This window comes from Aspergillus fijiensis (genome assembly GCF_003184825.1).
Source record: "Aspergillus fijiensis CBS 313.89 unplaced genomic scaffold BO72scaffold_69, whole genome shotgun sequence".
In the NCBI taxonomy this organism is placed as follows: Eukaryota; Fungi; Ascomycota; class Eurotiomycetes; order Eurotiales; family Aspergillaceae; genus Aspergillus; species Aspergillus fijiensis.
Genome location: NW_024469045.1, coordinates 23,093 through 45,415, shown reverse-complemented (window position 1 = coordinate 45,415; position 22,323 = coordinate 23,093). Strand labels below are relative to the sequence as shown.

The 22,323-nt window shown below is 52.9% G+C and overlaps 7 protein-coding genes across 7 annotated transcripts; 3 read left to right on the top strand and 4 right to left on the bottom strand.

The window, feature by feature from the left end:
* Window positions 1-873: 873 nt before the first annotated feature.
* Window positions 874-2,363, bottom strand: BO72DRAFT_531609 (putative mitochondrial methylglutaconyl-CoA hydratase (Auh)). Its single transcript, XM_040950378.1, has 2 exons — window positions 1,894-2,363; window positions 874-1,804 (listed from the first exon to the last, which is right to left on the bottom strand). Exons 1-2 carry the CDS (start codon window positions 2,247-2,249, stop codon window positions 1,234-1,236), a joined length of 927 nt encoding a protein of 308 aa, XP_040796753.1. The 5' UTR covers window positions 2,250-2,363; the 3' UTR covers window positions 874-1,233.
* A 97-nt stretch (window positions 2,364-2,460) lies between these two features.
* BO72DRAFT_489507 (uncharacterized protein) lies at window positions 2,461-6,271 on the bottom strand. The gene is made up of 2 exons (XM_040948092.1): window positions 6,073-6,271; window positions 2,461-6,013 (listed from the first exon to the last, which is right to left on the bottom strand). Exons 1-2 carry the CDS (start codon window positions 6,160-6,162, stop codon window positions 2,609-2,611), a joined length of 3,495 nt encoding a protein of 1,164 aa, XP_040796752.1. The 5' UTR covers window positions 6,163-6,271; the 3' UTR covers window positions 2,461-2,608.
* Window positions 6,272-7,060: 789 nt separating this feature from the next.
* On the top strand, window positions 7,061-9,775 carry BO72DRAFT_388693 (uncharacterized protein; the record flags this gene model as incomplete). The annotated part of the gene is made up of 2 exons (XM_040941732.1): window positions 7,061-7,284; window positions 7,348-9,775. The coding sequence occupies 2 exons, from the start codon at window positions 7,061-7,063 to the stop codon at window positions 9,773-9,775; spliced, it is 2,652 nt and encodes an 883-aa protein (XP_040796751.1).
* A 384-nt stretch (window positions 9,776-10,159) lies between these two features.
* BO72DRAFT_414018 (Zn(II)2Cys6 transcription factor) lies at window positions 10,160-12,438 on the bottom strand. Its single transcript, XM_040942525.1, has 2 exons — window positions 12,328-12,438; window positions 10,160-12,257 (listed from the first exon to the last, which is right to left on the bottom strand). The coding sequence occupies exons 1-2, from the start codon at window positions 12,423-12,425 to the stop codon at window positions 10,589-10,591; spliced, it is 1,767 nt and encodes a 588-aa protein (XP_040796750.1). The 5' UTR covers window positions 12,426-12,438; the 3' UTR covers window positions 10,160-10,588.
* A 2,283-nt stretch (window positions 12,439-14,721) lies between these two features.
* BO72DRAFT_259366 (uncharacterized protein) lies at window positions 14,722-16,694 on the bottom strand. The gene is made up of 3 exons (XM_040940111.1): window positions 15,394-16,694; window positions 14,948-15,332; window positions 14,722-14,882 (listed from the first exon to the last, which is right to left on the bottom strand). Exons 1-3 carry the CDS (start codon window positions 16,478-16,480, stop codon window positions 14,840-14,842), a joined length of 1,515 nt encoding a protein of 504 aa, XP_040796749.1. The 5' UTR covers window positions 16,481-16,694; the 3' UTR covers window positions 14,722-14,839.
* Window positions 16,695-17,703: 1,009 nt separating this feature from the next.
* On the top strand, window positions 17,704-20,119 carry BO72DRAFT_414013 (glutamyl-tRNA(Gln) amidotransferase subunit PET112). Its single transcript, XM_040942524.1, has 5 exons — window positions 17,704-17,772; window positions 17,832-18,337; window positions 18,394-18,470; window positions 18,535-18,676; window positions 18,732-20,119. Exons 2-5 carry the CDS (start codon window positions 17,998-18,000, stop codon window positions 19,988-19,990), a joined length of 1,818 nt encoding a protein of 605 aa, XP_040796748.1. The 5' UTR covers window positions 17,704-17,772; window positions 17,832-17,997; the 3' UTR covers window positions 19,991-20,119.
* A 270-nt stretch (window positions 20,120-20,389) lies between these two features.
* Window positions 20,390-21,957, top strand: BO72DRAFT_438909 (arginase). Its single transcript, XM_040943395.1, has 3 exons — window positions 20,390-20,790; window positions 20,914-21,497; window positions 21,553-21,957. The coding sequence occupies exons 1-3, from the start codon at window positions 20,704-20,706 to the stop codon at window positions 21,854-21,856; spliced, it is 975 nt and encodes a 324-aa protein (XP_040796747.1). The 5' UTR covers window positions 20,390-20,703; the 3' UTR covers window positions 21,857-21,957.
* Window positions 21,958-22,323: the final 366 nt, after the last annotated feature.

The following is a 22,323-nucleotide window of genomic DNA, read 5'->3' as shown; positions in this document are numbered from 1 at the left end:
GGCAATGAGAGAGTATGTAGAGGGTCCAAATTTACTACTTATGGGTTATTCATCACGGGTAGAAGCAGAAACGACTAATATCTAATGAATTTGCTCATTGTCTTCACTAACCAACGCCCACTCCTGGCTTGTCCTGTCCCAGCCATGACTTACTGGAAAGGGCAATCATTTGCTTAATCCATGATCCATCATTTACCACATATAACCTCAGCAGAATCTTACGTCAAGTACTAGTTAGTCAGACGGTAAGCTTTAAACAATCCCACGCCCGTGTATATAGGTAAGTTTTATCTCCGAAGGGAAGATCATACACAACCCAAAGAGAATGAGAAACGTACCTCATGTCAACCGGGAATCCTGAATGATTGACTCCAACCCCAGGTGCTTGTCCGCTTGCTCACTCTACCTGCTCATGTTATCTTTCAGCTCAAAAATCCACTGATGGAGAATAAACCCCTCATACCTTAGCGCCAGTTGATGTACCCACTTGCCACTGAGACACCCCCTGTCATCCAGCTCCGAGGGGCACCCCCAGCTGACCGGCGGGCACGCAGCCTCCCTCCTTCTCTCCCCGGGGCAAAACAAACGCCCCGAAGGCGCAGCGGCGCGATGAGAAAGACCTCTTACTTGGAGGTTCGAGTCTTGTAGTACGCTACTTTGAGAAGGCAGTGAGTCAGAATTGAACTGAGAATATCACCAAATCAGGCAATCGTCCAATTCTTCTTGGCTTGGCTCTGGCATGTCCCAGATCCAACTTACTAGATTATCACGTATAACTACGTCAAATCAGACCTGGACTCAACAGGCCCGCAAGACGAAGTATTCCATGTCGGTGTATTGTGTATAGAGGGATTAGAATTTCGAACAGCCCATACCTCCCTCGGTGGTTGATCAGTAACTATGATACTATAACGGCAATACTGCTTGATGCTACCCCTACTGTCTGTGCTGGGGGTGGAAATGTGACATTAGAATCCGACCTGCTATAACGCAGAACCGATCCATATAGAAGAATAACCGACCCATGCCTTGATAGAAAAGAGTCCTTAGATAAACTGCAACTCAAAACACTCAGCATTTTCACCCCAAACGTGATGGTGGTAATCTTGATATCTCATCACGCGCCCAACACTACTTTCCTCCTCCTTCAGCAGTAACCCCTTCAGCAGTAACCCTCTCAGCATTACGAAAAGTGTACACCACTTCCACAAAGTGAGAGCTACCAACCCCACCTCACCTCCCTCTGAAAACCGGCTTCCTCCGCTCCGCGAACGCCCGCAGCGCCTCCATCCGATCCTCCGTGCCCATCACCCCCTCATACGCCTCATTCTCCGCCGCCTCGCCCTGCTCCCACCCATCCAGCGCCTTCATCGCCTGGCGGATCGCCACGGGCCCGCCCTCGCAGATCCCCAGCGCGAGGTTGATCCCCTCGCGCAGCACCTTCTCCCGCGCGACGCCCTCCTGCTTCTCCTCCTCCGGCAGGACCTCCACCAGCCGATCGCACAGCCCCAGGAAGTATGCCTCGGGCCCGGACACCCGCCGGCCCGTCAGGATCATGTCGCGCGCGCGGTGCACCCCGATCAGCCGCGGCAGGCGGTAGGTGCCGCCCGCGCCGGGGATGATGGCCAGGCGCGTCTCCGGGAGCCCGACCATGCACGAGGAGCCGAAGACCCGGAAGTGCGAGCACAGGGCCAGCTCAAGGCCGCCGCCCAGGGCCGTGGAGGAGACGGCGGAGACGGTCGGGATGGGGAGGGCGGAGAGGGCAGTGAAGGTTTGGCGGAGGTGGCGGAGGAATTGGCTCGTTCTGTGGATGCGGTGGAACGGAACGTGGGGGTTAGCAGACCGGAAGATTGAATATCTGGGGAAGAAAGGGGGAGGGGGAGGGGGACCAACTCCTCTTTGCTCATGTCGGCACGTTCCTTGAGATCCGCCCCGGCGCAGAACGCGGCATCCACGTTGCTACCGAGCACCAAGGCTCGAGTCGGCCCTTGGCCGTTCTCGGCCGCGATGGATTTGACCTGTTGCGATAGGCCATCCAACAGGCTGCGAGAGATGGCATTCCGAGCCTTGGGCCGGTTGAGAAGAAGAACGCGAATGGTCCCGGAGCCTGGGGCCGGGACGTGTTGAGTTTGGATCACATTGTCGCTGCTGCTGGTACTCAAGCGCGCAACTGGGATGCGGATTGAAAGTGGAGCGGCGCGTGAGAGTGCTTGAAGGGTAGAGATAGGTTGAGCGAGTCGAGGTGCCATTGTCGCTGAACTGAGATATCAAGATGGTAACCTCTGGAGGATTTCATGGGAGGATGATGGAAGGGTTGAAGATAGACTGAAAGTTGTTGGAGAAGGACGGGAAGGTGTGGGGAAACCGGCAAACGGAAATTGCGGGGAACCGCGAATAAGCGCTTTATTTTTATTTTTCTGGAAATTTTCATTTTTTTGGTGAAAGTTCAGTACTTCATTTGTTTGTCCGACGTAGTCTCTAGAAGTAGTCACACAGAGGTCTAGCTATATTCAGAATGGATAATTTACATTGGAGATGAATAGCGCTGGCATAATAATCGCCGACCTGCAGCGATGCGTCCTCACCATGCGCCTCCATGCAGTTGTTCTCACTGCGCTATGTACTTCTTGAACTCATCATCAGTCGGCCAAGAACCCCAGACCTTCGAAGAAGTAATGATTTCATAGGCCTCCTGTAAATGGGAATCGGAAAATTCCAACCTTGTAGAATCGGTGTGATCACCACCTTCCTGCTGAACCGAGGTGCGCCGGACCTTCCTAGATCCTTCTAAGAACACTCGAAAGGCTACTATGACACGGCGCATCAGCTGATCTCCATTTGAAAGCTGGTCGTACTTCTCCTTCAAAGAAAGTTCGTGCTGCTTCATCCACCGCAAGAGGCTTAGCAATCCATCCGAGTCTTCAGCAATCCCAAGGGTGCGAACAAAGAGATGGAGAATCGCAGGAGATGGAACATGAAACATCGGCGGTAAAATCACCTGTGCGTCGGTGACAAGCTGAATTGTCGAGGAACTGTGCTCGAAAAGTGAGGAAAGATGCGGGTCCCCGAGAACGCACTTGTCAAACTGTTGCTTCAGAAAATCGAGGCCAGATGATACCACATCTTCAGGTCGTGGCAGGACCAGACCATGCAGACTGAGTTGACCTGATAATGCCATCCTGCTAACAATGTCCATCCCCTCTTCCATAACAGCATGATATTTCCTAATCATCAGGACGCGTGAGAATGCCTGACAGAGTATATTGAATCCTTCCAGACCAGTGTCGATCTGGCGGTGGTCCATCCATCTCATGAGCAGCTGAGCTTTGAACCAAGCCACCACCGGCTTAACGGGAGCGCTGGATCTATGCGGGCTGCGCTCGATCACGGCAGACAGAAGATAGATCCACGCTTGTGGCGGCTTTGAGGCTCGCGCCCGTAAAAGGTCAATAGCATGAGGCAGCGTCCTGTGATGACCGTTAGAGGAAATAAGTCGCTCTTTTCTCATATGGAAGACTAGTGGCTCCAACATCCTTTTTCCTTCCAACCGCAAAGGAAATAGATCCGAGGGAGGCAGGGTAGGCTGTAGCACGGGTAAATAAGTTCGACTGGCAAAGCTGCAGAGGAACTTGACGAACGAAGCGACAAGGTAATCCGACAGCTCGTTCAGTCCCGTCTTGAGCCAATTGGGATGACGGAAGTCGCTTCCCCAATCAATACACAAAGCCCCAAGCTGCTCATCCGTCAAATTGCTGCAACAAAGATACTCCAGCCCGGCATGAAAAGTTGGTGCATGTCGTAGAAGCAAGGCAAGAAACCGACCAGATGGCCGGATACCCTGAGAGAGCATCATATGCAGAAGATTCTTCAAGGTAGGTGGTTCAGAGGGCACATAGATCAGGTCCCTGGCGGATAAAGGTTCCGGGAAAACCTCTAGTCCATCACCTGGTAGAGCCATGCTATTGTTGTCGCTGCTACTAGTTCGGTTGCGATGTATCAACTTTTCCGCCATCGCTGCGTATATAGCACCATGTGGACGCAACCCCTTTTCCTGATAAGAAAGAAAACAGGCCCAGGCTTCCCGGACAGTTCTTGTAGCACGAATTCGTGCTTCCCAAAGCTTGTAATGGTCGGAGTGGGCTGGAAACCGGCCTAGAATTTCCGGTCGAGACAGCCCGAAGGACCGGGTTTGGATTGTTGGGCTTCCGTCTGTGTCCCAGCCTGCTAGGATACGAGACATATTATCCCATGCAGAGGAAGAATATCCCGCCTCTAGCTTTTGATCCAGCACTCGCATCGCGCGACTTTTCCTGCCTTGGAGTCCCCGATCGACGTCGTACCCTATCTTATCTTCCTTCCAAGGCGGCCACGACGGGGCCTTGAGTTCCGCGGATTGGCGCTCGGCTTCTGTCTTCCTATGAGCAAGCTGTACGACGACCAGACTTTGGTAGCCCCGTTTCGTGACCGGCAGGGCCGGCTGGAATGCAGCCATAGCTCGGAGAAGCTCAAGCTGTGCACGCTGCTGGAACGAAACAGATAAAAATGGCTCACGTCGAGAGGGAAGAGAAAGTAGGCGAAGTACTGTATTACACCGGTCGACCACTAGCGCATGGAGTTTATCCTCAGAAAACGTTAATCTTCGGCGACTCTTCTTCAGCGTATTCAAATAGAACGCAAAAGCCTGGATAATGGCAAGTTGGGCCTCCGGCCACAGTTGACGAGCATGGTGTAGCAAGCGAATAACGAAGGTTGAGCACATTTCAAAATTGATCAGCGGCTTTGTTGTACCGAAGACGATTTTCTCATTGGAAATTCGTTTGGTCGTTGTGTCCTGCGAGAGGTTATTTGGGAGTCGAACATATTGGCCGGTGAGGAGGTCCAGAGAGTAATGAAGGAGTAATCTGAACGTTCTGACGTCGAGACCCTGGCGTAGAATGAGTAGCGGAATGAATGGCGGGACTCTCCCGGACGGAGAGCTTTGCGCTGAATATTGATCGGCATCGGCTAGTAAAATTCGAAGACAAGCTTCATATGGTGTTTCGCTTTTAAGCACCCAGGCCCATGTCACCACATCGGCGGCAGCATATCCTCGTGAGGCCAGTTTTTCGATAATGGCTTCGGAAAAAACACGCTCCAGTTTCTCACGTAGTGCTTTGAGCTTCCATGAGTACTGGGAGAGGTGCTGCGGACTAGGATCCAAGAGTTCCTTGCATTGTACGCCAAATTGGTCCAGTAGGGGGTTCAAATTCAGTATGTAGTCTGCGACAATCTCCTGTAATGTTATGCGGTGGAAGGCTTTGTAGTGTGACATGGCCGCCTGACTGTATTTAAGCTGGAGATCATCAATTTCTTCACACGCCCAATGACGATTCTCTGGGTCGTGTGCCTTATAGATCGAGAGGATTAGGTACTCTGTAGAAGTAAGATCAGGCGCATAACCCCACGGATTGGAACGTTTCAGGCGTTTGGCCTGTCTGTGGGGGTTTGCTCTGGTATTTTTAGTCGAGTCTTGAACAGTGTCTGGCCGGTCGATGTCCAGTCCATCACGATTCGCAGAAGAGAGAGGCGTCGACCGGAGAGTGGATTCGGTCACAATCTGACCTGGTGCGTCGTACCCATACTCTTCACAAGAATCATCCATCCGTATACCCGATGCTCCTCTGTCCGAGCGTTGGGTTCTGTCTGTAGTTTCCCCGTTTTTTGCAGCGCTTGCGACGGTCGACCTGGAGGAGTCGGTGTTGGCCCGCTCATCATCCGCACGCGGATCAACGAAAGCTTGATTCAAGGATGACTGGAGACGTAGATTCCTCCAAAACCGAGGAGTCAGCCATGGCAAAGGAGTGCCCGGTTCTTGAGGCACTGATTGGGAGCTTTGATCGGATGCATCGGTTGTAGATCCGAGCTTGCGGTGTATGTGTATGTATCGAAATGATAGACCATATCTTGGGATAGGACAGGCCAATGTGGGATTAGTAGGGGGTAAGGTACAGCGGTAGCCGTTATAGTATGGCACCTGTAGAGGGAAAGGCTTCAGCATAGGTTACGGGATTTTCTTCTTCAATTGTTGGGTACCTTCGGTGATGTACAGCTGTTGGGCAATTGCGCCGCTCTCAGAGAGAAAGCTCTCGAGCAGCTCGACACATAATTGACGACCGATGACATCCATGAAGAAAGGTCATCGAGTTGAGCTATAACAGTAGTAGCCGTGAAGCGAGTGTTGCTTATCTGAGCGAAGGTGAAGGAGGCAACTTTGAAGCCGAGTGGAACTTTCAGAAAGCGCAAAGCACATGGATTTGGATGGAGGATCCAATTGGGGAAAAATACCAATATCACGTGATCAATACTGTCACGCGCAGAAGTCCCGAGGGCGGCGGGCGGAGACTCGCTTTCGCTCTCGCTCTCGCTCTCGCTCTGCTCTCTCCCTCCCTCACTCTCTTTCCTCACTGTCCGTCCGTCTATCTGTTCGGTCTTTCTGTCGATCCTCTGTTAACTCTCTCTCTTTCTCTCAATGGAGCCAGAATTCATCCTTTGATTCCCGCAGTCGTGCTCTTCTTTTTTTTATTTTTGTTTTTCTTTTGCCAAGCTAAACCACCATCCACTCTTCCCGTCTGCAATTTGTACGTACCGTACTCCGTACTGGCGCCGAAAATCCCCTACACCCACTTTGGTTCAATTTACCTTACGCGGTAGCGCGGGCATATGCGTCGAGTACTGTCCCGATCCTCCCCTGCTTGCGCACTATTCCTTAAATCGGTCCAGTCAATCTCCATTGGCGCATCCACTTCGAAGACTCTGAACCGCTCAATCATCGACTCATTAACTTTCCATTTCCCCCATTTTGCTCTTTATTTACAACGCTCATCGTCGATTCAATCCGGTCAAGGGATCAAAAGTCCACTCTCCTCGCGCTCTAAATATCCCGTGTCCTCTAACATTCAACACTTTCTCAAGTGAGCAAGAACCCACAAACAAACAATCAAACAACTTGAAGGGAAACTGCCCCGATCCCTCAAATTGCCGTCTCGAGAAAATACTTGAATCGCGGCGCAACTGATTCGTCATGAGTGCCGATGAAGGCGGAGGGACGGCCGCAGTGCCGGCCACAAATGGCGAACAACCTCCCAACAGTCCTGAGCCATCCACGTTGGCAACACCGGGCAAGCGAAAGCGTGTCTCGAGTCACGACGACAAGGCCGCCCAGGATGCCACTGCCGCTGCGGCGCAATCGCAGGAACGAGCCAAACTGCAGGAGACTTTGCGAAACCTGGTGGAGATTCTGAGCAAGTGAGCGCTGAGCCCACTTGGTGATTAAACAAAGAGAGATGACTGATCATTACCTTCATTCAGAAACGATTCGGATTTACATCTTCTATCCTGTCCGTTGCCATCGTCGCCGGCGAAGCCCCGTTCGAAGCGCGCAAAGGTCTCGGGTGATAAGGATGAAAGCTCGAGTATACAAGCTCGGGTCGCGTCGGATCGCTATAACACCCTCTCGGAGTTCTTGAGCGACATCGAAAGGGCCTCTGCAGCAGTGATTGAGAGAAACAAAGCCCAGGCGACTGCTGCGCCTGCCGACGGAACCCCACTTACGGAAACCGTCAATCGCATTGCTGCTTTCAAGAAGCTCCTGAATAGCTTGGTTCGTCAAGCACAGATGAGCCAGACCACTGTCAAAACCGAAGCACCAGAGGATGGTGAAGCCCCGATCAAAACCACTGCGTCCAACGTTGAAACCCGGAATGAAAGCGCGGTTCTGACCTTGTTTGGAAATCCGGCAAACCCGAAACAGCTCTACTCGAGTCTACAGAAGACCGTCAAGGTCCCACTACAATCAGATGATCCAGGCGCGGACAAGTACGTCGAGGTGCAGGCGCCCTTGCCTGAGGGCGGCCTTCCGAACGGGATCACAGCCACAAAGGTGGTACCGATCATTTTGGAAGCGAAATCAAACCAACCCAAAAGAACTTTCGGCGAGGTATTTGCACCATGTGCAACGTTGCCTCAGTTAGAAGCACCGCGCAAAACGGGAACTACTCCTCGTAATGCTTCAGGTGGCTGGATCGACCCGTTCGAATCCATCACGAATTACAAATCATTTCTGGGTGACCGCAACAACTATTGTCTTGCAAGACTTCCTGCTGGCTCTTGGCTGCAGTACGGTGGGGTCACTTCATCACCCTCCTTTTGGAGTCGTCGTCAGAAGCAGTATTCAGAGCACCACGAGGACGAAAAGCTTCCCGATGACCCTATGCCATCTACAGACGAAGATATTGCGCTCTGGCAAGGTGTATATTCTTCCTTTGCCCCATCGTTCGATAGTTCAGGTTCTGTTGTTCAAGCCGACTCGAAAGACCTGGTATGGTGGAGTAAGCGTGGAGCTAGACGCCTGTACACACTTGTCTCGATGGCAATCCCAGAAGATGAGAATGACGTATCAACCGTGCAGCCGGGCAATATAGGCGAGCTCGATGAGAGCGCTTTAGAGGAGATGGTGAAATCATTCAACCCAGAGGACTTGACAGATAGCATCACCCAGAGCAAAAAGACCTCGGGTGAGTCTATTGACGAAGACTCTCGGGAGATGGATGACCTACTGCGTGATGTCTCCGAGCTTCTAGAGACTCTCAGTTCGTATCAAAAGATTCGCAGCTTGGCACCCGCGAGTGGTGCAATCCATGGGATAGATCCCGTTGATGTCGCACCAAGACCTGGATCGAATGACGCGCCATCGGATGAGGAGCGAAGCGTTTACGAGACACTTAAATCGAGTCTAGCGGCGCTTGTCTCGACTCTCCCACCATATGCTGTTGCCAAGCTGGACGGCGATCAATTAGCTGATCTCAATATCAGCCAGAAAATTCTGATTGAGGGTGTCGATTACCAAGGGACGATGGAGAAGGATGACTACACCATGCAGCAGGAGCGCGCGTCTGCTATTCCTGCAAATCGAACTTCCACACCTAGCCGAGCTGCCAGCTACCAGGCCCAGTACAACCAACGAGCGTATGGCGCTAATACACGGGCTCAACCTCAAGGCAACATACAAGCAGCTCAACCCTACTTTGCAGGAAGACAAAACTCGACATCTGCCCCGTATACTTCAGCATCGCCGCAGCAGTATGCGGGAGGCCGCCCGCCAGCGACTCCTCAGCAAAGACCTGGCTATTATCCCGGCTATTCCCAACCGGCACCTCAATTAAACCAAGGCAACCCTAGCACACCGTATCAGCAACGCCCAGGGCAGAATGGCTACCATCCATATGCAGGACCACAGGGTCCTCCTCCCGCTCAGGCATCCCCCCAACCTTACACTCCTCGGCCTGGACAGCCCGGATCTTACCACGCGTCCCAGGCAGCCGGCCGGAGCGCATCTCCTCAAAAACCCCCTTATATGACGCCTAGCGCAACCCCGAGAGCCTCATTCAGTATACCTCCGGGGCCGACGAATCCCCAGCAAGCACCACAGCGATACATACCGCAGCAGCAACAGCAGCCGCATCAGCAGCAACCACAACAGCCGCCTCAACCACAACAGCAACAGCCACCTCATCACGGCAACAACCCGTCTAATCAGGCCCCGCCACCAGCAGGGGGCTATTCGAACTCAGCCGCTGCGGCTACGTACGCGCGGAGTGCTGCTGAGCAGGCTGTTGTGATGGATCGAAACAAGGCTCAGCTAGCGGCCAATGCGCAAAACCGGCCCAGCTCCACAACACCCCAGCCGTCAGGCAAAACGCTGACCCCGAAGCCGAACGGAGACCCGGCGTCCTCATGAGTAGATGAGATCTTGGTGACGGGAATGAAGAATCATGTGGCAATGTCGTTTTATCCTCCCCTTTCACGCAGCTAGCCCCTCGACATTCACGTGGCTTGCTCTACACCCGGCATGTTAGGCAAAGAAAACCAGCACCCGCAACCCGATGTATAACTCGTTTTAAATTGAAGGAATCATGTTCTTTGAAAAGACCTTCACTTTCATGAACGCAGCGAAGATGATAATTAAATTTCTGTTTTTTTTTTTTTTTCTCATCACCAATCTTCTGGAGTCTTTCCACTGCTTTTCTTTTCTTCTCCTGAACTATTTCCATCTTTCTTCCTCGCGGCTTATTCTCTTAGATTTCGCGGAGAAGAAGAGGAAATAGCGGACAATGCTGGGAGAAAAAAAAACTCGTATATTCCACGGGATGGCTGTTTGACTTTGGATGGGTTCACTTTTGTATTCCTTTTCTCTTTCTTCTTCTACAATGTCTTCCTTATCGAATTCCCCCCGGTACTTTTTCACTGCGACTCGGCTTTATTTTTGAGACTACTTATCCGAGCTTAGCTAATGTAAACCCTCCCTCAACGAGAATATCATACCGTTCTAAGTACTAAGCCTTCGAATGCTCGTTTCTGAAGTCAGGATACTCCGGTCCCAGCCTGGAACTCCGCTCATTCCGGATCTGGGAAACGGACATATTACAGGATTAAAAAGCTGGCTAGTGACTTCGAGCAGTATCCAAGCTTTCACCCCCTCTCTGAATAATGGATCGCATTAATATTCACGCATGTATGTATCCGTAAACCCACGCTCTAAAGTTTGAGACAATCAGCCCGCGAATTCCTCATGGAGCGGATCGACAGCGACAGCACACCCGATATTGTTCATGATTGTCTGGTCACTCTCCATGAAGATACGGAAGCAAGCCCACCGAGTCGCGACGGCTGGCGCGTCCACCGTATTGAAGAAGCGGTGCACCTCCCCGGAGAGAGCAGCGAGAAGCTCCTCAATCTCCGCAGGAGTCAGTGGTTTCTCGCCGGCTGGTGGCGACGGCGTCGTCATATCGCTGGAGTCACCGTCGTAGTTGCTGCTTCTGCTGCTGCTGCTGTCGTTGTAGTAGTAATAGCCCGAGTGGGCGTAGTCGGTCGCGCGCATGAGCGTCAACTCCTTGCGCATGCGCTCCATGGCCAGGCCGGCGGTCAGGTCGGAATCGAAGGGGCCCTCGCGGTGCGGCCAGGTCTGCAGGAGGCGGAAGGCCTGCAGGCGCAGGCGGTAGTCAGGGCAGAAGGTGGAGATGAGGTGGAGGGGCGGGAGGACGCCGAGGTCCAGGGTGACGCTGGGCTGGTCGGGGACGCGGGCCATGAGGGCTTCGGTTTCGGCGAGCAAGGCGGCAAAGTCCGCCTTGTAGGCGGCGCGGGCGGTGCGGTTGCTGCCCAAGAGGCAGATCCTGAGGCCCAGGAGGAAGGCGTGGATGTGGTAGATGAGCATGTCCAGGCTCTGTTGCTCGGGCGCGGGCAGACGGCCGGCCGATCGCGCGGCGTAGGCCTCGAAGACCCGGAGCATGCGGCCGGTCTGCGAGAGGAGGAGGATCTGCTGCGGCTGGAGCCGGTGGTACTGGGCGGCGATGTCGGCGTCCGAGAGATGCCAGGCTTGTGGGAGGAACTGGGAGAGCGCGCTGGCGATGATGTTGTACGCCTGTCGTCCTTCCTGCAGGCTGCTGATATACCCCTGTCGGGCGAGGATGGTCCGCTCGAAGTCTTGACCCTCGTTGAGGTGCACGCGGGGCGGTCCGTCGAAGTCGAAGTGGATGAAGCCGATGTCGAGGAAGGAAAAGCCCGCGACCAGGCATCCGTCGACCGGGAGGTCATTCGCCGTGTAGGGGTCCTGCTGGCGCTTGAACGGCCCAACATCCTTGAGGATCCGCACGCCGTTCTGCATATGCGTGTATGCCGTTTCGTACTGGCCCTGGATCATGTCGAACAGGGTGTATAGCAGGCAAGTCACTAAAGTGATCTGGAGGATCTGCGGGTCCTGGGAGCTACAGCGCTGTTGTAGCAGGGCGTAGGAGCGCCCCAGTTGCTCGAGGGCAAAGAGGTGGAAGACACTGTCCGGCGGTACCTCGGGGTGTAACACTAAGACATCCTTGATCTCCGTATCCATGTGCACGGCACTCAAAGCGATCATGGCATGATATACGGCGGGTTCCGCCTGGGCCATCTGCAGCACGAGCCGCTTCCATAGGGCCGAATCGAAAAACATCAGATTTGCGGGGATCTCGCGGTTCTGGAAGTAGGAGAAGCACCTTCGCTCGTCCGATGTCATTGCTCTGAATAGGTTGCTGGAGATCGACGCTGGGAGGCGCGGCTCTACAGCACCGATGGTCTTGCTGCCCGTGGCCGCAGGCAACCGGTGCATATCATAGCCATCGCAGACTCGGCCGGACGACACGCATCGTTGACAAGCCCCAGGAGCTTCGTCACATTTGACTTTGCGGAGACTGACGGACCGAGTGTGATAATCTTTAGCGTACGATTGGACGGGGTTGTGGCCGGCATGTTCGAGCTTACCGGCAAGTGCGACAGCCTGCTCGAGATCTCTTGGTTTGGGCTATGCGCCGTCGGACGGTGGTAGGGGCTCCATATATTGAGTTCGATATGGCGGGCATTTTTGACTTTAAGGGACGAAGAGCGAAAGAGAAGTCTGTGAAGGGGGAGATTCCGAGAACTAGAAATAGACGATTAATATATTCGAGCAGCTGCAGCCTCGCTAATTTGACAGCGCCGGTCATGACTAGACTCCGGTTACTCTGCCTAAAGGATGCGCTAAGATGCTCGACATCTTTAGCACTGTGGACATGGACCAATTGCAGTGCAACGTTCGACGATCACATTGTGACTTCCCATGTGGAAGAGCTGAAGGAATAATAAGGCTGGTAGACCTCATACGTTGTCTTGTCTTAAAATGAAATGGTGCAGTTGACGAAGATGGAGAAGCTGAAGATGGAGAAGATACTAAGTTAATCCAGATCGAGCTGGGCCTACCGCGATACAACATAACACGTGAGCATTTTACTATCACTCAAGAGCACTCACAAATCAGTAGAAGTCTTTCTTTATCGACTGTCACGAAATGACTTGAGAGGTCTTCTAAAATCAAAAGACCCATCTGTCCTCGAGACGAAAGAAAAAAAGACAAACATCCAACAGCGAATACACTGTATCTCTCTCTCCTAATCTTCCCACGTACCATCATCCATGTCCCAGACCAGATACAAAACTCCATCTTGGCACCACTGCATCCATAGTTATACCTCCCTGTTTGCAAAGGCTGTAGACTTGTCCGAATTGATTATCTGTCCATCGTTGGTGGTGTGATGGACCGGAGAGCTTGAAACGAGTGAATCATCAGAGCAATACCGGTCAGGGACCCGTGCGGCGACACGATCTCTCTTCGCCAGTGGAAGTAGAGCTGCCCCAGAATCCCCACACTGAATGTTCTTAAGAGGAGACTGTTCATCACTGCGAATCATCAAGCGATGGACAATACTATCGTCTTCTGTCTTTGCCTGCCGGAGAGCTAGAAACGGCGCGTCTCCTGGAAGTAACGTCAGCCAGATAGTTCTCATACCACTTTACTGCCAGAAAGAGAGAAAAAGAGAGAAAAAAAAAAGATAATAGAGAATTCATTAACATACTTGCCTCCTGCTTCGGCTTCATCTCAACAATAAAACTGCCACCGTCCCGCATCTCCAGCATAGCGGCACGCCACGAGCTGGGGTTCGTCACCTTGTACTTGGTCTGCGCGTCCCCGTACTCCCAGTAGATGATGTAGTCCTCCTCGGCGAAGCCCTCGACCGTGTCATGCACCTTGGCCATGAACCTGTCGAATTGCGCGTGGTCGGCATCGTTCGGAGTATGGTCGGTAGCAGCACACAACTCGGCAAAGGTGAAGGCCACGCGGATTTGGAGTTCGGGGGCAGAGACGACGATCGCTGCGGGGAGGTTCTTCTTCTCGAGAAGTCTCACACGCTTCTGCCTATTCTTCGAGGTAAGGCTGGTTATCTCCTCGTCATCGTCATCGTCACTTGGAGCATCTCGAAGGCGACGCTTCCCCAACGCAAACCCGTTGTTACCCTGAGCGTCATTGTGGAACTTGGGCTTGGGCTTGGGCTTGAATCTGGAGCAGGCCTCCACGTTGTTCTGCATTTTCTTCTTTGTTTTTGTGCGAGTCATGGTCTTTGAAATTTTGGTGGTGCAGAGGAGCTATTGAGAGTTGGGGGATCTGATGTATTGGGAGCTTGAGTGACGTTGTAGGCTGTGATGAGACGAACAGACCTGAAGGGTGTAACACAGAATTGGGTATCCACCGATAATAAGTAGTTGCAGTAGTAATACGTTGGGGTCAACGAATTATGAACAACTGGAAGAGAACAGAGAGGTAGGTGATGGTTGGTCGTCTGGGTGTTAGAGAAATCAGGCAGGTAAGTTGTGGAGCTATTTTAGAACCGTGAGTCTGTGCTGTCAGTCAAATCGGTATAATTCACTCTGTGCAGACACATGACAATTGTGAATCGTCTGCTTGCCCCAGCCTTTACCCATATGACATACAACGACTTTTTGGCAGGGCTCCGGTGAACTTTGACATGCGATCAGTGTATAGATGTACTGACCACCACTCCTCACCAACCTTTTACAAGAGCAGATTACCTTTCAGTTGGGAAAATGAAGTATTCATCATCTTAATCATTCACGGTGCGTACAAAGCATCTAGTCCAGTCGCTAAAGCCAAAAAAGGGAACATCGAATCAGGGACCCAGAAGACCGGCGTAACACCCTCACCATGATTTGTGGTGGCAAGTTTAACATGGGGGAAGAGGTCTTTCAAAAGTAAGTTTTTATTGCATCATCAAGCATCAATAGCAACATCCATGCAATTTGTGCCAAATCCAAGCAAGGAAGATATCTGCGAGCAGAATTAATTCAAGATGTCAGTAGCTCGCTGCCTCAAGAAGATTCGTAAAGTCATTAGAAGATGGTAAAAGCTGGTGGATATACACCCAAAAGTTGGTATCTGTTGGAACTATGGAATAAATAGAGCTGCTGTAGCCATGAAACCAAAGTATCTAAGGTTATAAGTTAGTACGATGATATCACCAGTGAAACAACACGCAATGTATAAGAAACATACAATGAAGCGGATCGCCATCCATCCTGGGAGCCGACAAGCTGGTCTGCTCCCGTGGATTGAGTGGAGGCAACGGCAGCAGCGGCGCCGCCTACAACGGCCACCACCAGCAGACGACCGGAAAATTCAGCAATCATGCTGAAAGTGAGCAGAGGGAGGATGACGGCTGCAGAGGCGATGATAATTGCAGCGTACACGGATCGTGCGGAGGAAGCTGAGATCGTGCGAGGGGCAAGAGAAACCAGATCCTTAGTGTGGTTAAGAAAGCGCGTCTCTGCAGCAATAATGGGGTTACGTTCGTTCATCCAGGTGCGGTAGGTTTCGATATCCTTGTTTGAAGCAGGCGGAAGAGTCTGCAGAACGCGGCTGTATGCACTGAGCGCATTGTCTGTGGAATACGATTAGTGTCTCTTGAGGTGGAAACGATAATGTTGTCTGTTGTGACTTACTATATTGTTCGGTTTTTTGGGCCAGTGCGCCCAGCAGCTCTTCCTTGCGGTAATGCAGGGAAGAGTAAACCTGTGCCTGGACGTCCATGCGTCGCGAAGCTGGGAGAACCGTGGTACCCTGTTGTTCGGCCGTAGCCGCCCGATGCATTTGATCGTACTCATCTAGGACACGAAGGTCTTCCTCCATCTGTGCAATCTCGTCCTGGAGATGCAGAAGCACCCGATGGTTTAGATCTTCGAATCGGCGATAGAGCGGTGGGAGACGAGGCTCCTGGTTGTCGGTGGATGAGCTCAGACGCCAGGCGAGGAGGCCGTAGCCCGAGGGAGGTGGTGATGTTTTCGTGCTACGGCTGCGTTTGTGATTGGGTCGTTGAGAATCTTCCTCCGGGCTTCGTGGCGGTGATGGTGGTAGAGGCGGCCGGTGTTGGCTGGCTGAATGATGCGAATAGAAGGTATCGGGTCGGGGACTGAGCTCTAAGCTCCGTTTCTCAGGCGAGCTTGAGCCTGCAGATATGCCGGCGGGGATGTCGTTGGGCTTTTTATTCTGAGAAGATGTTTTGCTTTTCATCTTGTGTAATGATGGCACACCAGAAGCGATGTCAAAGGCAGTCGGCAATGGTTGGGAGTCAATTGAACCCTTGGACATAGTGGGCGATGTTCGACTGCGTGTATCCGCACCAAGTGCAGCCAATTTGCTCTGACGCCCTAACCCTACGTACGCCGTCTTCGATTGGGCGCTAGACGATGATGGGTATGACACTCGACGCGATCTGAAGTCGTCGTCTTCGGAGGAATCCTCGTCTGACGTGGACTCATCATCGTCTAGATATTCAAAAACATTCGGAACGGTCCGCTCAGGTTCGGCGGACTTGGCAGAAGTATGCGTCCGCGAGACGTTTGCCGGGCTCGGAGCGGTGTTCTTCGAGCCCAAAGATGGATCTTGAGATGCTATTTGCGGCCGATCCCCAGACGCTCTAGAAGCCTTTGTAGCACGAGAAGTAGCCGAAAAAACAGAAGCCGTGGATGATTTACTGCTACCATCTTTCCTTGGCTTCTTCGAGCGACTGGACGAGCCATACAGTGGCATGTTGGAAGTAAATCAACGCGACCACAAGAGCACTGATGCGAAACTGAGAGCAGTAGATGATAAGCCCTCTTATTCACTAACTATACCCTTTAGCAATGCAATGGAAGAGCCGGAGCCGAAAGTGAGACAACTAGCAGGCTCGAGAATGAGATAATTTGGTGGGAGGGGGCAACAATGGAGGCATATCAAGGGAGGGCCACAAGAACCAGTCAGGCGACGCGGCGGGCGGAGGGGAAACTTGAGAATGTAGCACAGAATGTGTAGAGGATCGATAGACTGCAGTATGCAGAGCACTGCTTCTAAGATCAAGGTTTGGCTATTTTCTGGATAGAGATATGCTCAGCAAGCTGCTGAAGATCGAGACTGGTTTTGTAGCTCTGAGGTTGAGAGGATAGTAGAGTAAGAAGAAATGGATATCTAGATGGATGTAGATGCGCGGAATGGTCCGTCAGCGAGGCGTTCCAGACCCCAATTAATGCGTATGCGCCCCGTCGGCAGGAAGTGACAGGGAAGAACTCGAACCGAGACAGATCTTAAACACGTCGACCCAGTTGAGGGATCAAATCAGACCGCGTTGTAGGCGATTGTTGGATGTTTGCGACGATCGTGGAGCGACTCTCATTCGTCCACCCCAGCGGTTCCAGCTTATAGTTGGAGCTGAGGGGGGCGTCAAGGCAAACAGGAGTATGGGCGGGCGTGTGTAAAAGAGATGGCTTCGACAAGAAGAGAAAAAGATACAAGCTGGTGGGACTGGAAAGAGAAGACGGGGTTATAGGAAGGAGAAGAGGGGAGGGTGGAAGAAGAAAAGAGAAAAATAGCAAGTAGTTTTTTTGGTGTGTGGGGAAGAAGAAGTTCATCATCTGCATTGCATTTCATCTCAACTACGGAGTACAGTACGGAGTACTTCTACTGCTTAGGTTGCTGCTGCGCTGGCTCATGGCGACTCGTTGCTGAGTCTACTCTGATGACCACGAACACACACCCCTCCTTCTTCCTTGGACCCTCTATTGTGCTATCTCCCCCCTCCAGCTATGTCAGTTCATCTCCCAAGATGATGTTGTTGATGAGGATGGTGATGAAGTGACGCTGCAAAGCTGGGACTGGGACTGTATTGGTGGGGTTTCAACTCGACTGCACTGCGAGGCCGACGCTGCATTCTGTAGCATGACATGCAGCAAGGCGTTGCTCCCACACACACTTCTTTTCTCCAGTTTCCAGTGCATCGCGAATCGGAAGCTCTGGATTGAAAGACTTCATTCCAAGGAAAAATTATCTGCATTGTTAATTAAGCGGTGAGTTGTCCACCGCCGTCGGCCTTACTGTATTGTACCCGCTGTAACTTTTTGTATAGTACGGTAGTTATCGTGTATCGTCGTTGCTCCGTCTATCTTCTTCCGACTGAAAGAACCACCAATTGGTGCCAATCTCTCCATTCAGACCCCATTACTAGCCACTGATCGACAAGTGAGTTATTTGCGTCAACGCAGCCATTATTTCCTATTCTCTGCCAGAGCGCCATGTTGCGACCATGGCTGCGCCAAGGGCCGCGAGCCACTCGTTCCTTCACTTGCCCGCAATGCCTTCATCTCCTCCGCCGCTTGCCGCAGCAACAGCTTCAACAATCCCTTCTCCCTTCCGCCACCCTCGCTTCTCCCCGACGATCCCTTCAGACTACGGCAGTCCCTGAGTCAACAGACCGGGTTCCCCTGCGCAAGCAGCTCAAACAGGACGCCAAATCGCTCAGGGCGCGCAAACGACAGACTCGCGAGGACGAGGAAGCATCCCGCCAAAAATGGGAGTTGACAGTGGGAATTGAGATCCACGCGCAGCTGAACACCGAGGCCAAACTTTTTTCCAGTAGGTGAACTCGTTAACTCAAGGACTTACAGTCGACTGAGCCTCGCCCTGAATAGAAGCGCCGACCTCATCGGCGGAACTCCCCAACTCCAATGTAGCCCTCTTCGATCTCGCCTTTCCCGGCAGTCAACCGGTTTGTTCTACTCCTCTACCACATGCTCACCACATCAAACCACTGACACCTGATAATTGATTAGGAATTCCAAATCGCAACCCTCCTCCCCGCCCTGCGCGCCGCCATTGCTCTCAATTGTGACATCCAGCCCGTCAGCAAGTTCGATCGAAAGCACTACTTCTATCAAGACCAGCCGGCCGGGTATCAAATCACGCAGTACTATGGTAAGACGGTCACGCAAGCTGCAGCTTCTGCCGTCAGCGGACTAATGCCCTGCAGAACCCTTGGCGAAGAATGGTTATGTGGATCTCTTCCGTCATGATGGAATCGCCCCGGAGGATGGAGACCACGTGCGCATCGGCATTAAGCAGATTCAGATGGAACAGGATACGGCCAAGTCTCAGGAGTACCCTCCCTCGACGCAGTTGCTCGACTTCAACAGAGTCTCCCACCCGCTCATCGAGATCATTACAATGCCCCAGATTCACACGCCGGCCACCGCGGCGGCCTGTGTGCGAAAGATTCAGTCGATCCTACAATCCTGCAGTGCGGTTATAACTGGTATGGAATTGGGTGGTTTGCGGGCGGATGTCAATGTCTCCATCCGTCAAAGGGGCGACGTTGCCGGTAACCATCAGTATGGCGGGATCGGAGGTCTGGGACAGCGTACGGAGATCAAGAACCTTAGCAGCTTCAAGGCCGTCGAGGACGCCATTATCGCCGAGAAGAATCGCCAGATAGCTGTCTTGGAGAGCGGTGGTGTGGTGGAAGGTGAAACCCGTGGCTGGACCATCGGCAGCACTGAGACGCGCAGATTGCGTGGCAAGGAAGGAGAGGTTGACTACCGCTACATGCCGGATCCTGATCTCCCTCCGGTCTATATTGGGGAGGATTTGATCTCGGAGCTCAGACGGACACTGCCAACAGGCTCTGATGCGCTTCTCAGTCTATTGACCGGAGCGGAATATGGGCTGACTATTGAAGATGCCAAACCGCTTGTAGAGCTAGACGACGGTGCTCGACTAGAATACTATCAGCATGTCGTGGATCTCCTGCGCCAACAGCACCCGGAAACGGACTCGAAGACGCAGCAGGCACTGGCGCGCCTGGCTGGCAATTGGGTGCTGCACGAACTGGGCGGCCTCCTGACCAAGGCGGAACTGGCTTGGGATTCACAGCCCATCCCCGCCGATTCTCTAGCCTCTTTGCTTGACCATCTGCAACGAAAGCTCATCACTGGTCCCACGGCCAAGCAGGTGCTGGCTCTGGTGTTTGACGGGGATCAGCGCTCGATCCCGCAGCTGCTCGAGGAAGAGAATCTGTTGCTGCGGCCTTTGTCGCGGGAGGAATACATCGCATTGGCGGAGGCAGCTATTGCACTAAACCCATCGATGGTTGAGCAGATTCGACAGAAGAACCAACTGGGCAAACTGGGTTGGTTTGTAGGACAGATGATGCGCATGGGAGAGAAAGGGCGGGTGGAGGCGCCCAAGGCTGATACAATATTGCGGGAACTGATCCTGGAGGGAGCGAAATAGATGTATAGCAGTGCCGATGTACGAGTACAGTGCGTATGTACAGAGTAGCTAGATCCTAGATCGGAGCTGAGTCCGCGGAGCTGAGCCCGCTCATGCATGACGATAATGACGATACCACCCGTCGGATTTAACCACAACTTACAAACCTGAGTGATCTGTCCTTATCAGTAAGATAATAGCTGTAAGCCAGCCCGAGAATGACCGGAGTCCGAAAACGATTGCTAATAGAAAGGGGGGTGGAGATGGTTTGGAAAGGCCGAGGCGGGCATCTCTCCTCGACCTGTACTTAGGGGAAGTCCTGATCCCTAAAAGCAGGTCTTAGCGATCACAATGCCCCACGACCACCCTTTGGCCAGGTTTTATAAACTGCTCCGATACCCCCTGTCTTTGTGAAGTTCTTTGACTTCTTCCTCATCATCTCACTGTTCGTCACCTCCTTGAAATCTTTCTCAGTATCCCTCCGCTTCCTCTGCCTCTCACTCTGCCTCTTGCTCTGCCCTGGTTGTTGTTGTTGTTGTTGTTGTTGCCCGTGGTCCACCCGTTCCTTGCCCGGCTCCAGTTGATTCCCCACCCGATTCTTGATTTGATCTTATCTCATCAGCGCGGGTCCCGCTCTTCTAGAACTTTTTTTCTTTCTTTTTCACGCCTCTCTCTCTCCTTCCCTCTTCCTTCTCCTACGACGCTTATCTCCCTCCTCATCTCTCACATACACAATGACTTCTCCCTCCACTATTCGCCAGCGCTTCCTCTCCAAGCCCAACGAGCTGGGTGTAGTGGCTGTTGGCTTCAATGGCGGTCAGGTACGTTTCCCCTCACTCTAGTCCTGCCGCCGCCGCCGCCGCCGCCGCCGCCGATCCACGCGGAGTCTAGCGGGCGGCGCAAGCAAGAGCAAGACTAACCGGGAACGCTGTGACGAAATTTAGTGCAAGATGGGCGTCGAGGCTGCTCCCATGGCCCTCGTCCAAGCCGGACTCCTCGATCAACTGCGCGACGACCTGGGCTACGAGCTGCACTATGACGACAAGGTCCACTACTACGAGGACAAGATGCCCACGGAGGACCCCGACCACCGCGGCATGAAGAAGCCCCGGGCGGTGAGCGCGGTGACCGAGGCGCTGAGCAACCAGGTCTACGAGCACGCCAAGGAGGGCAAGTTCGTGCTGACCCTGGGTGGTGACCACTCCATCGCCATCGGCACCATCTCCGGCACCGCCAAGGCCATCCGCGAACGTCTGGGCCGCGAGATGGCGGTCATCTGGGTCGATGCCCACGCCGACATCAACGTGCCCGAGATGAGCCCCAGCGGCAACATCCACGGCATGCCCATGGCCTTCCTGACGCGCCTGGCCCGCGAGGAGCGTCCCGACATCTTCGGCTGGTTGAAGGATGAGCACATTGTCAACACCCGCAAGCTGGTATACATTGGTCTGCGGGACGTCGACCGCGGCGAGAAGCAGTTGCTGCGCGAGCACGGCATCAAGGCCTTCAGCATGCACGATGTGGACCGGTAAGTCTGCTCTTCTGGGTGGTTGGTTCGTTTTCGTCTGACATGAACTCCACAGCTATGGTATCGGTCGCGTGGTGGAGATGGCGCTGGCGCACGTGGGTAACGACACTCCCATTCACCTGTCGTTCGACGTCGATGCTCTGGACCCCCAGTGGGCGCCCAGCACGGGCACCCCTGTGCGCGGTGGGTTGACTCTCCGCGAGGGCGACTTCATCGCCGAGTGTGTGCACGAGACCGGCAACCTGGTGGCGATGGACTTGGTGGAAGTCAACCCCAGTCTGGAGGAAGCGGGCGCCAGCGACACGATCCGCACGGGCTGCTCGCTGGTGCGCAGCGCTCTGGGTGATACCCTGTTGTAGAACGAAAGACTTATATCTGACATAGATTATAGTCTCTGTATACTATAGAGAAAAGGTTAGACTGACATGAAATGCAATGATAATGACTTTGATAAAACTATTGGTCTGTGTATGTGTTTTGTTGGAGATCGAAAATGTTTATAGATGGAGTTTCTCCGCACTGGACCGGAAGGCTTAAGCTAACTTAAAGCGCCAAATCCCCTGCCACCGAATTTCCAGCCACCCGAATTCCACATGCTTCGATCAAACCCGATCTGTCTGTCCCTCATTTCCTGCTTTTCACCTTTCTGCAATTCCGACGCCAAAGAATGAGCTAGTCTCTTGACACTTCTGCTGTCTTGAAACAGATTGTTTGATTGAATGGTATTAAGTTTGGCGATTGTTATTGTTACTGCACCTGCAAATCCAAGCTACCGGCCCACTCCCGCCCAACGACGCAACAAGTACTCCGTATCAACAACAACAAC

Coding starts and splice junctions, on each gene's coding strand:
- BO72DRAFT_531609 (XM_040950378.1), bottom strand. CDS start 2,249: ATGGCACCTCGACTCGCTCAACCTATCTCTACCCTTCAAGCACTCTCA. Junction 1,805..1,893: donor GCCGACATGAGCAAAGAGGA/GTTGGTCCCCCT, acceptor CCGCATCCACAG/AACGAGCCAATTCCTCCGCC.
- BO72DRAFT_489507 (XM_040948092.1), bottom strand. CDS start 6,162: ATGTCATCGGTCGTCAATTATGTGTCGAGCTGCTCGAGAGCTTTCTCT. Junction 6,014..6,072: donor ACAGCTGTACATCACCGAAG/GTACCCAACAAT, acceptor TTCCCTCTACAG/GTGCCATACTATAACGGCTA.
- BO72DRAFT_414018 (XM_040942525.1), bottom strand. CDS start 12,425: ATGCCCGCCATATCGAACTCAATATATGGAGCCCCTACCACCGTCCGA. Junction 12,258..12,327: donor GCAGGCTGTCGCACTTGCCG/GTAAGCTCGAAC, acceptor TCGGTCCGTCAG/TCTCCGCAAAGTCAAATGTG.
- BO72DRAFT_259366 (XM_040940111.1), bottom strand. CDS start 16,480: ATGCCACTGTATGGCTCGTCCAGTCGCTCGAAGAAGCCAAGGAAAGAT. Junction 15,333..15,393: donor CCAAAAAACCGAACAATATA/GTAAGTCACAAC, acceptor CGTATTCCACAG/ACAATGCGCTCAGTGCATAC. Junction 14,883..14,947: donor GGATGGCGATCCGCTTCATT/GTATGTTTCTTA, acceptor TTATAACCTTAG/ATACTTTGGTTTCATGGCTA.
- BO72DRAFT_414013 (XM_040942524.1), top strand. CDS start 17,998: ATGTTGCGACCATGGCTGCGCCAAGGGCCGCGAGCCACTCGTTCCTTC. Junction 18,338..18,393: donor CGAGGCCAAACTTTTTTCCA/GTAGGTGAACTC, acceptor CGCCCTGAATAG/AAGCGCCGACCTCATCGGCG. Junction 18,471..18,534: donor CCTTTCCCGGCAGTCAACCG/GTTTGTTCTACT, acceptor ATAATTGATTAG/GAATTCCAAATCGCAACCCT.
- BO72DRAFT_438909 (XM_040943395.1), top strand. CDS start 20,704: ATGACTTCTCCCTCCACTATTCGCCAGCGCTTCCTCTCCAAGCCCAAC. Junction 20,791..20,913: donor TTGGCTTCAATGGCGGTCAG/GTACGTTTCCCC, acceptor GACGAAATTTAG/TGCAAGATGGGCGTCGAGGC. Junction 21,498..21,552: donor AGCATGCACGATGTGGACCG/GTAAGTCTGCTC, acceptor TGAACTCCACAG/CTATGGTATCGGTCGCGTGG.